At 35.0% G+C, this 12,711-nt stretch overlaps 1 protein-coding gene across 20 annotated transcripts in view; it reads left to right on the plus strand.

Annotated features, from left to right (window-relative positions):
* Positions 1–12,711, plus strand: part of DMD (dystrophin) — a 1,239,454-nt gene that overhangs the window by 514,412 nt on the left and 712,331 nt on the right. For all 20 annotated transcript variants that reach the window (XM_066990426.1, XM_066990443.1, XM_066990448.1 and 17 more), the window contains 3 exons: positions 3,170–3,411; positions 4,959–5,139; positions 11,783–11,928. In XM_066990426.1, coding sequence (XP_066846527.1) covers positions 3,170–3,411; positions 4,959–5,139; positions 11,783–11,928 — 569 coding nt within the window. The remainder of the gene's footprint in view (positions 1–3,169; positions 3,412–4,958; positions 5,140–11,782; positions 11,929–12,711) is intronic.

Here is a 12,711-nt window from a genome sequence, read left to right on the forward strand (position 1 = left end):
AGTACTTGCATGTAAGGTGTTGCACAATTAAAAATACTCAGGCACAATTTGTTTTGCACAGTACACATGGTAATAAAATATCTGTTTCCTCTAGATACAGTATATTTATTCACTGATTATATCAGCTCTTAGATTATGAAACATAAAAATATTACGAGCCATTACTGGCAAAATAAGTGTTTTACCAGTGTGTTCCTTCTCCTGATTCTCAATTTTTGTTATGTCTTGTTGCCATAAGTGAAACAGAATGAGGGTATTCATGTTACCATCATGAATGAAGGCTGATGGTTGCTAAAGTTGGTAAAGATAATGAAGAAATCGGTACTTCAGTACAAGTAATGGCCATTTTCTCCATCCTTCTGAAAATGTTATTCTGACATTTGATAGATAACATTTGTGTTGCCTGAGCTGTCTGTGAATTTAGAGAGTTTTAAAAGAGCATCCCATGGAGATTTTCAGATGGCTCTTCACTTCAGCATATTATGCTGTCTAATAGAGGTGTACCTCTGTATTCTTTTACCAAACATCTCTCCACACTCCAGTCTTGTACTCCCACTTCAGTTACATGAAGAGCAAAAGCATTTCATCAGCACTTCTAGAATCACATTTAGACTGAAAGTTTAGATATTAAAGAATTGAAGAAAATTGAATTATATTTTGTATTTTCACATGCATGTTCCATTAAGAGGGACACAGCAGTGAAACGAAGAAAAGAGGATCTGGTGAATCTAGATTTTCATCAGAAATACAGTCCACTCTGAATCCTTGAAAAAATATTGCAGAGAAATGATTGTTATGTATGGAGAGTCCATGACTGCACTTCCCCTGGTAATCGTAATCTTGCCTAAGGGTACTTCAGAGACTGTGGAAGCTGAAAAGCAAAGAGAGGAGGAGTAAATAAAAGTGATCTTAGTGCACCATCCTTCTTTGCCAAAGTCATAGGCAGTGTCTTAAATGTTCAGAGGTAATCATGAGCACAGTGTCTGGGATGTCTGCTCTCTCTAAAGAATATGCAGCATTTTTATAACCAAAGTCACAACAGGACAGAAGCAATTGTTGAAATATAACATAGTTAAAGGCTTGTCTTCTATTTGTGTGTTTTGTTTTGTTGTTGGTAAGATTCATTATCTATCTGCCTGGTCAACTTTGTTGTTGCACGGACATGCTTTGTCATTCAGGTTTATAGTGCTTCTTCACACCTTGCTGCATATTAGACATTACACTTTAAGAAAGTGAAGTAGTTCTGGAACAACATCTCCAAATGGAAAACACACAAAAATACCAGACCACTGATGGCTTCTATTAAAATGTGTCAAAATATTGTTTACCTCTTTAAACTTTAACTTTCGTTTTATACCCTTGCTCAGTCATTAAACTGTACCAGCCATTTTCCAGAGTACAGCATGTATGTATAGCTGATGCAACCACCACGGTTGCCATTATGTCCCAGTAGTTCCGCTCTTCTGATTTTTCTGCATTTTTGCTCGTACTTTTTGTAATAACGTAAAATTTGCTTGGCTAGAGCAATATCCTAGAAACAGAATATGTCCAGGGATCTGCTGCCATGTACTGCAGAATCGTCTAAGTGACACCAAATGAAATCATCCCAAACTGAATTCAGAATAGTGTTTACCACAGAACTATGGACTCTAGAGCAGACATGATCCCTAATTAGTGTGATTTACCATATAGATTAAATTATGGTCATTCCTTAGAAAAATTATTTCAATTAATTTTCAGTACTATTTTAAATAAGGCCTTTAGGCACAATTGAGACTCATTTTCCTAAGTCCTACATTCCACAGTTGGACATAAACTTCACAATTTTGTATCCCTGATGAGGATTTTTTCCTGCAGATTAGGAATACCGTCTATAGCCAAGTTAAACTATGTCAACAGTATATCAAAAATCACAGGGTAAGCTTTTGTTTTATTTGCATTTAAACACAGTTTTAAGAAATACAAAAACACCTGAAATCTGTTTATTTTGATAAAAGCATAGCTTTTATTTTACTGGTTAACCGGTGTATGACTTACTGATGATGTTATTAAAAATGTCCTTAAATACGTATGTGATCGAGAAGTTTATTACTTTTGAAATTGGTATCAGCTCCATTGCTATGTTTATTATTGTATGTCATCCCAGTAAAAAATGGTTATGAATCACAATTAAAATTCCCCTGAAAAATAAATGAGTTTATAAATTTTTAATTTAAAGTAATATTAACATTAGTAAGTTAATATTATTTTGAACTCAATCTAAGTTCAGCTTTCAAAATAATTATAAATGTTCTTGAAGGATTCCTTTGTTCATTCTTGATATGCCTGACACTCTTCACAAATTATATAATACATATTTTTCCATTAAATAGTTCTAAATATTTGCCTTTTCTCTAATAACCTAAGTCAGTTTTCTTTTGTGAACTGTAATTTAAGACCGCTTACTGAACAATAGACAGAAACAGGCAAACTATATTAGATGAACTAAACCCTGGCTGGAAATAAGTATAAAGAGATGTCACATACAGTTTCTTGACTCTGAGTCTTTCTTTGCCTGATGTCTACTGATGGCCACTGTAGGAGACAGCGTACTTGCCTACATTGTGCTTTGATCTGATCAGTATGATTATTCTTTAACACTTATGATATTTCTAAACTAGCACATAATGCAAAACTTGAGGGTTGGATTACTAAAAGCATCAAAATAACTGTGGAACCTAATTCCCATTCATTTGAAATTAAAAAACAAAAGTGAAACAAACAAAAACCACACACAACAATCTTACATGTTAAAATCTAGTTGTCATCCAGACAGAGCTTTCAAAATCCATCTATAAGGCATTTTGTTATTTCCTACAGCACTGTTAATTAGCTTTATGTATTGTATCTCCACTGTTTTATTCACATTCTTGTACCTTAATGCACTTTACAATTCATTCCCATAGCAAAACAAAACAAAACAAAAAACCCTGACAGCAACTGAAAGCAGTTTTTAAACTTTTCCTCTGCTGATATGTAACATCTGTATTTTCAGGACGATAAATCATTATTTGTATTTATTATCTCTCAGATAGAGAAACTAAATAGTTAGAGTATTTTGAAATTAATTTACTTCTTTGTGACTTATTTATCTTTAAGTGTTGAGCTCCTTCTCTTGTATTCTTTCTAGAGGGTCTGAACGCTGACAGCATTCGACAAGCCTCAGAGCAGCTGAAGAGTCGCTGGATTGAGTTCTGTCAGTTGCTGAGTGAAAGGCTGGCATGGCTGGAGTATCAGAATAACATCATTGACTTCTATGGCCAGCTGCAGCGACTGGAGCAGACAGCAGTTACTGCAGAAAACTGGCTGAAAGCACAACCAACACCAGCAACAGACCCTGCTACAGTAAAAGCTCAGTTGGAAAAATGCAAGGTTAGAAATTCTTTTATTATATTGTACTTCCTGTTTGTACCAACAGGTGGCCACATTGTCACCCACACTATGAATATAAAAGTGGAAATTGGACTTCTTATGTTTCCAAGAAAATCATTGAAAATACTTACTGAAGGAAAGGAAGGAATGGTAAATGACAAGGCTAGAACCTAGTATGTGGGTATTTAAAGTTCTGTCCTAAATATTTAGTTATTTTAAAATATTTACATACGTAAAGTTAGAGAACGAGGCCCCTAAACTCTTTATTTCTTTTTTCCTGCAAGGATCTATTTCTTTGGTTCTTCATTAAGAAACTATTGCTCGTTATCTCTGGCTGTAAGGATCTGGGCCTGAAAATTTTCTTCATTGTCAAGTCCAAAATCCTGCTACTGCACACCACTTTACTTGTTACATGCTCTGCATTTTGGTGCAGGGTTGATTGGGTAGTTGAAAGGAGGAATATTCTTCTGTCATCATATGACAGAATTCCAGGAATTTGTGCACAGTCACACCCATTCAATCATAATTCTACATAAATGTTTTTGGTTGCGTGCTGCACCATTGTAGAAATTTGCTCATCTTTCTTGCTGTAGACAACTGTGTAGGCAGGGGTTGTGTCATGACAGTCACTCTTTGCTGTGTGTTTTTGTTTTGAACTAACACATGGAGACTTTTGAAGGGGGCATAAGTACAATACCAATTTTAGAAGTTTGCTCAACCTCTGAGGAAGAGTTTAAATGTGGAGAGCTGCTTATATATGCACTCAGTTCCTAGCTAATACTATTTGACATGAATCCATTTTGTAAACTGAAATGTAGTTATGCATTATAGATTTCATGACATGCTTGTACAAGTTTTTTCTCTATCAAATCTCTGGTTTCTGAAGCTCTCAAACTAAACAAATGTTTGAAAAACACATTTAGAGATCTTTGTGCTATTATTTCTATTTTCATGTGTTTCCAAGCTGGCATTGTGCTTACAGGGGTTCTCTGGTTTTCTTGCAAAAAGCTTCTGTTAGAGAAGCTCTGCTACAAACAGTACATTTGGCTTACCCAAAGATGCTAACTTTCCTTTTTTCTTTTTACTTAGCAGTTGCTAGTGTTACAATCTGTTTAAGGTCTTCAGAAGGCATAATAGCAGAACCTGAACCTGTAATGTATTACTGTGGGGCTGCTGGAATTCTATGTGATCTAATGGAGATGGTCCAGGACTGCGGCAAATGTGGAGTTTTTATCTTCCTATCTCCACATGAAAGGAATGCTCCTCAGGCATGGAGTTTGGATGTACAATCTATCTCATTTTCTTTGAGCATTACACTTCTAAAGTGTTAATGCCATGTGAAAGTAACTTCAAACAATGGGAACAGAAATATTGATTGGTGAGAAAAGATCAAAAATATTGCTGAGATTTGTTCTTACTATTACTGATGTAGTTGGAAGCAAAACTATTTTGTAACGTGCAGTGAAATGGTGATTTCATGGCACTAGTGATTTCATTTGGAGAACAGCTTTTTCTTCATTTTTTTTTTTTTTAATCCAAACATGCAGGACGAAATCATCCGAATGTCAACCCTTCAGCCTCAAATTGAACAGCTAAAGGCTCAAAGTCAGGCACTGAAAGAGAGAGAACAAGGCCCAATGTTTTTGGATGCTGACCTTGCTGCTTTTACCAGCCATTTCAAACAAATACTTGCTGACATGCATGCCAGAGAAAAGCAGTTACAGACCAGTAAGTATTCACAACAAAAGGTCAGTTTGCCTGACTAACATGCAAAGAATAGGCGTGTACGTTTTGCTTTCCTTCTTTTGTATTTGCTTTTGTTGCACTAAACCAGTAGTACGATTTAGGTGATCTTTTTGTAATTGAATTAGCCTTTTAGAAATTATCAGTACATCATTTATACTATATTAATAGGAAAACAGGGGAAGGTACACTTCTGAAATAAAGGTTTTACTTAGTGTAGTTCTCCCATCAGATTTACTCTTTATAGCACGTATTTGGACAGATTTAGTGGTATATTTTGGCAACATAAAGCTTTATTTAGTTGGATTATGAGACCGAGCTGCCTCTATCTCTGTCAATAGAGAGGAGAGTTTAATTTCAGCAGTGAATCTGCTCTAAACTTGTCTGGAATAGAAATTTAACTCCATAAAACTCATTAAAAAGAGTAGCTAGGGTATCTAGTTTTTCACCATGAGGTGAACTGTTCCTTTTCTTCAACATAAAATATGTTTGCTAGTTGTAACATTATTTGCAGTATTTGTAATAAAATGGATTTTTAAAAGGGAGAAGATGCTATACAAAAAATGAAGGTAACTTTATTATTGATAATAATAAATACCTTTTATACTATGTATTCCTGATACTTAGCATGCCAGTGACTACTTTCTGTATTAATTATAAAATTAAAAGTAAAGTATCAGATAAAAATATAAGCTTAAATTTTCTCAGTAGCAAAGAAATTATTTTTCCCTCAAACCAATGATTGTACTGTTTTGAAATTATACATAGTGCTAGCTCCTTCTAGTGGATCTTTATAGTATTCCTCCTGAGTTCTTTGGAGATGTTTGGAATGATTCCTTTTTTAAAGATTTTTTTTTTTTTCAACAACACCTTATTGTTGTCCTCCTGTAGTTATTTCACACATGCACACACACAAACTGGAGAGCTGATTATGCATAAGGGAACTGAGAAAATTAAATACAAGTATGAGACACCATGTGATGAAAGAACGATTTGTAGAAATTTAGTATTAAGGACTGTAAATTTATTCATAACACTGAAGATGGCCATGAAATGGATCATATTTAACAATTGCTAATGCCACACAGTTTTAAATGTTGAAATTATTTACCATTCTGCCAACAGGAAAATATGGTAAATGTTAGCTTCTTAATGATTTATTCAATACATAATTTTGTGTAATTGCTGTTTCTGCTTTAGCTGATTTTACTACAGCAAGACCTCACGAACTAACCAGATGGTTATTCCCGTAAGCGAAGTAGTGTGCATTGCCTGACTTACACTGTCACAAAGCAGGGGTTTTGCTTAAGTTTTTCCTGGCAGTAGCTGTTTGTTCCCACTCCTGTGCTGCAATATGCTCCCATTTGCTGTCCACCTGCAGAAGTAGCTGTCCTACAGTGGCAGCACTGAACAGGCCGGGATGAATGTCCTAAACTGATAGAGCACAAAAGTCCCTGGATGAATATTTTACAGAACCGTGGTCTCTTGTTCTTATTTTACGTGGCTTCTCTGCATCACAAAACCTTCATCTAAAACGGTTTAGTTGTCAAGATAAGACTGTTTTATTTAATATGGTATATGCCTGTACTGATACTTTAGGTGAGATCATAGAATCATAGAATATCCCGAGTTGTGAGGGACCCATAAGGATCATTGAGTCCAACTCCTGGCACCACACAGGTCTACCCAAAATTTTAGACCATGTGACTAAGTGCACAGTCCAAATGCTTCTTAAACTCCAACAGGCTTGGTGCAGCGACTGCTTCCCTGGGGAGCCTGTTCCAGTGTGCGACAACCCTCTCAGTGAAGAACCTCTTCCTAATGTCTAGCCTAAACCTCCCCTGCCTTAGCTTGACACCATTCCCACGGGTCCTATCACTGGTCACTAAAGAGAATAGATCAGCGCCTTCCCCTCCACTCCCCCTCGTGAGGAAGCTGTAGACCGTGATGAGGTTCTCCCCTCGGCCTCCTCTTTTCCAGGCTGAACAGGCCAAGTGACCTCAGCCGCTCCTCATACATCTTCCCCTCTAGGCCCTTCACCATCTTCGTAGCCCTCCTCTGGACACTCCAACAGTTTTACATCCTTTTTGTACTGTGGTGCCCAGAACTGCACACAGTACTCGAGGTGAGGCCGCACCAGCACAGAGTAGAGCGGGACAATCACTTCCCTCGACCGACTAGCAATGCCGTGCTTGATGCACCCCAGGATACAGTTGGCCCTCCTGGCTGCCAGGGCACACTGCTCGCTTATATTCAACTTGCTGTCAACCACAGCCCCCAGATCCCTCTCTGCGGGGCTGCTTTCCAGTGTCTCATTGCCCAGTCTGTACATATAGCCAGAGTTGCCATGTCCGAGGTGCAGGACCCGGCACTTGCTCTTGTTAAAATTCATGCGGTTGGTGATTGCCCAGCTCTCCATATGATAACATCAGATAATGATGTTGCTCGTTCTTTATTTGTCTTCAGAAATTTTATACACAGTTTTTTCAAAGTGCTAATTTCCTTAAATAACTCTGCTGTAGATATGAATGAACATGATGGGGATACTGCATTATTTATAATCCTGTTTCAGGAAGGTCTTAGGAATCAAAAAAAATGTAAAAACCAAACCAAACAAGCAAGCAAACAAACAAACAAACAAAAAACTAGAAGCTGAACTTTAGAATATTTCAAAAAGTCCTGAGTGTTTTCTGTTAATTTCCATGACTATTCTTGGCTATTGAACAGAGAAAAGACTGTATCCCATGTCTTCACTGTAGTCTTAGTTTAATAGAAAATGTTGGAATTTGCTGGAATTGCATTTTGGGTATTTCAGCTTCTTGTTTGCATAAATTTTTGATTCTAAATTTTTGATTCATCATTAGTGTGTTTTGTTTTGTTATGTTTTATGTTACATTACTCCATTATCTTTCTGTCAAATAAGAGTACTTAGATAATCTGCTCTGGTTTGTTTACAGGGAATTATTTCTGGCAAAAAATAAATTTCTCTAGTTCTAGAAGATTATCTCTTTCCCTCTTTTTTTTTTTTTTTGTTTGGTTTAGTTTTAAGGTTCATGAGTGTTTAGCAGCTTTTTTATGCTGTACAGTAGATAAATAAAATATTAAAGGTTATATCTGATTTTCTCAAATGTTTTTCAACATGATTTGATTAGCATTTCCATTTATTAAATATATATATATATATAAGTAAATTTTAAATCTATTTCCTAGTTTGTTTGCAAAGTATCTTACAGCTGGGCTACAAGTGACATTGAAATTGTTATGATACATAAAATAATATTTCACCAATCATTTTGTACTTGAGGAATAAAAAAAATAAGCAAGTGTCTTGTACATTTTGTAACTGCAAGCTATTTTTAAGACCTGAACTATGTTTTAATATTAGTAATATTATTTTTCTGTTTGGTTTTGAGATATTAAGTTTGCTTAGCTTTCTTTGAATGTGCCTTTTGAGCTGAAAACACAGTTCAGATGTATGTAACAAAAATTTTAATAAGTAGCATTCAGGTAATTTAATTTTTCTGTTGCATCTATTTCCTCAGGTAACTTTTTATTCGAATACAGAACAAAAGGAGAAAACAATCTGTGAAATGAGCCTGCATGAGATAATGTCCTCTACTCTGTAGTTCACTTTTTCATTTTCCTTCAGAGTAAAAATGAAAATTTTTAAGTATGGGAAATAAAACCACATACAAATTTTGCATCTTTAAATATATATGTAGTTACATTATATCTTGTAGAACTGGAGAGGGCTTCCTTTGTATTTCTTTTAAGAGGTGAATAAATTAGAGAAGTGGAAGTGTTAGAGCACTTGCAGAACCTTGGCTATGTATTATATGAGATTCTTTAAGATTCCACTTTGAAAGTTCATGGTGAAAGATGTGACAGAAGGGAATCACAACCTTTATGAAATCACTACTGTAAGGACTGATGAATTGCTTCAGAGATATGTATTACAAAATAAGCAAAACAAAATTTTGAAAAAAAACATAATATAGTTATAAACACTGCAGTTGATACTGAGGAGATTTGTATGGGAAATGCATGCAATTTTATCTAAACCATTTGTTCCAGGCAATAAGTCTCTATTGAAATGATCTCATAGGTTGTATTCATTGCCTTTCTTCTTTCACAGTGATGCAATGAACAGTGGGATTTCTCCTGATGGACAGGAGATGGACATTGTAACATATCCAGTGGGATTTGGTAGTTGTTGAAATAATTGTATTCTCATTTTATTTCTGTTTCAGGGAAAAAAAAATAACCAGAAAATCCATTCACACACACTGAAAAAGGGAAAGCCTAATTTAGGTGTAGTTTGGGTTGAGGACTTGCTATATCTTTTTGACTACCAATTCAATTCCTCATATAAATATATAGCAGAATCCATATTAATACTTTGTGCTCATCATTTGGACTTCAATCCACAAACATTATTGTGGCAAAACAAAGTTTAGGATAATAATAAACAGGTCTGGATGTGTGTGTATGCTATGAGCATGGGGAATTTAGAGATTCATACTGCCTATAGTGAGACCATAAATGTGTTAGATTTTAGACAGATAAAATTAAGTAACAAGGATTCCACTGCAGGAATTTGACTGAATTCTCATCATTGACATCCACAAGTTGCAAGAACAGTACAGGCAATTGTTATCCTAAAATATGTTAAGATGCTTTCTTGTGGAGGAAAATGCTGATACATCATTAAAAGAAAAATCTAGCTCAGAAAAAGGTATTGAAAAGTAAAATTTCATTACTAGTAATCTGGAAAAGTGAAATAGGAAAACTGTTGTTTCACTGAACTTTAAAGTGCTTTTTAAATGGAATATTTAGTAGCCAAACTGGAAAGCCACTAGCTTGATAAAATCGACATCTAAAATCCTGCTTGAACTCTTAGTCCTTCCTGCAAATAGTGGAGAACATCATTAGTTAAAAATGGAGAAAAAAAAAAAAAGTTATCAGTGTTTTAATGATTCTAAAGTTGTTATTATTGGCAAACTTTCAGGATAAGAGTTTTGTGCAGTTTGGTGGAGTTTGCTGTAACAACAAATCTTATGGTTTTTTGACCTGTTCTGTGATGTTCCTCACTACTGTTGAAAATAGCACTTGTATATAGCTGCCTGAAGACATTAGCCAGAAAAAATGTTTTTCATTTAAAGGAGAAAACTGGTATTTATAGAAGTCAAACATTATATCAAAATACTGAATTCCATTTCATATTTTGTAAAGAACAATGCAGATTAAGAGTTGTATACTTTATCATATCTGAGCTGTTAAAATAATGTCTACATTTGGAGTGATGAGTTTAAATGTGTTCTAAAATAGAAATGGTTCGGATTAAATGAATCACAGACAATACAAATATAACTAAGTGACTTAAAAGTTTTAAAATGCTATTTCAATAGACCAGCTGTTAACGATGGTGTTGAGATGAAAAATGCCTGTTTTCTGTGTTTGCAAGCATACATGTTTGCAAGTTACAGTTGCTTTCTGTGTGCATACAATACACCAGAGGGAAAAAAAAATGTTGTCTTCCGTGGTAGCAAGTCTTGGCTTTTTAAGTCTGCAGTTGTGTGTTATAAATCAAATTAGGAAGGATTTTGAAAAGAAGAAAGTGCACCATACAGTATGCCCACAAGAGAGGGACCTTAAGTGGACCTGATTTGAGTATGTTATGATGTCTTGCTGACAATACAAGTTTTTCAAGTAACTTTCTGTTGATAACTACAAAATTAAGTTAAAATAAGCAGTGCATTCTGCCAAGCACTGTTTTATGAAAATGTAAGCAAGCTTGCACTTTGATTCTCTTCTTTGTCAAAATTGCTTTTCGGACAGTTATATCATTTTCCAGTACAGTTGCTTCTCAAACACTGGAGACATACAGGAGATAAAAATAGGTGTTACCTTTTTGAGCTTTTATATACTTTATTTTTATGTCATACAAGTTGGAAATTTTTCAGTGAATTAGCCATGTTATTTGTCTGTATTTTTCTCAATGACTGTAGAGGAAACTATTGTTGAGGGAGTATTGCACAGGGAGTATCTCTACTAATGAGTTGGTGTGTGTTCCAGATGTTGTCTATTTAATGGCAGCTGTAATGTTGTTGTAAGAAGCACAGTGCGATAAAATTCAGCTTTAATGTAGAAGAGAGATTCATCTTCTAAGCTTTTAACAGATGTCCTAAACAGAACATTTTACTTGAAAAGAAACATTTAACACATGAACACGGGCCATAAAAGGGAATGCTGTTTTCCTACTGTGTTTCTGAAATTAGATTTTGGGTTAAGTACAATGGTTTATATGTTGATCTCTAAATACACACATTTAAATTTTCTTGTCCATTTAAGTTTTCATGTGATCTAGAACTCAAGAGAGACTCAAATGTTACACAACTAAAAAAAATTACCTAGATACCATAAATGTTTGTAAGAGTGTATTTAATTCTTCAAAAGTTATCTTCCATAGTTCTTGGAAAAATCTGGAGCTGATGTACTGGGTCTGTTGCAAAACAGCCATTAACTTCAGTAAGGCTAGGTCCTCTACAAAACATCTTCTGTCAACAAAACAATTAATGGAGTGCAAAATGGTTTTATTTCTTTCCTTTTTCTTCCCCACTGAATGTAGTTTTTGACAGTTTGCCTCCAGCACACTATAAAGAGACAGTGACTACTATACTTTCATGGATCCAGCAGTCAGAAGCTAAACTCTCCATACCTCAGGTTGCAGCTGCTGAATATGAAATCATGGAGCAGAGACTCAGGGAACTCAAGGTGAGTGTTCAGACTGTGGAAAGAATATCTCAAAAGAAAAGTTAGGAGCAACAGAATCATAAATTGTCATGAGTTGAAGCTTGTCAGCTGTTGAAGCCTATGGATCTTGAGTGATTTATACCCAAGGGCTGCAGAAGACATTGGATACTTGCTTCTGTCATTTCCTAAAAGTTAAAGGAGTGAAAATGTTATTCATCATTGAAACCAATTATATAAAATATTGAGTATGTTAAGGAAAAGCCTTTGTTTGTCCTCGTGATATATAGAATATTCCTTTGATGATAGCTCTATTCATTAAGAATAGATTTAGCTTATTTCATTTTCTGGTGTTCACATGAAAACATATGTATTTTGCAAAATGCAGCATGTTCATCGTCAGATTTCCTGTCAGGTTTACGAGCAGATACAAATATGGGACAAGTTTTGCCAGTGGGTACAAACCTTGCCTTCATTTCAATGTCTGATATTGTCTTACAATCTAGTGGCTAATAAGCATGCTGTTTGGTGGAACTAGCAATGCACATGTAGAAATAGGAGAATATAGAAAGAAAAAGTTAGATGCAGCAAATTTGGGTAAGAATTGGAAAAGTTTTAAAAAGCTATCAAAGACTTTAAATCATAAAAGCAGTTCTAAGTTTACTCTTTTTCTCCATTTATAATTTGATTCTTTTAAAGTGTAGTCATTAGGACCGTAGTAAATTGCTATCTCAAGTTAGTGAAGTGTATGTGGATTAGCTCTGTTAACAAGTATAAACAAGTCTGGTTATATTATCAATTAGACTA

Source organism: Anser cygnoides, chromosome 1 (assembly GCF_040182565.1).
Source record: "Anser cygnoides isolate HZ-2024a breed goose chromosome 1, Taihu_goose_T2T_genome, whole genome shotgun sequence".
NCBI lineage: Eukaryota > Metazoa > Chordata > Aves > Anseriformes > Anatidae > Anser > Anser cygnoides.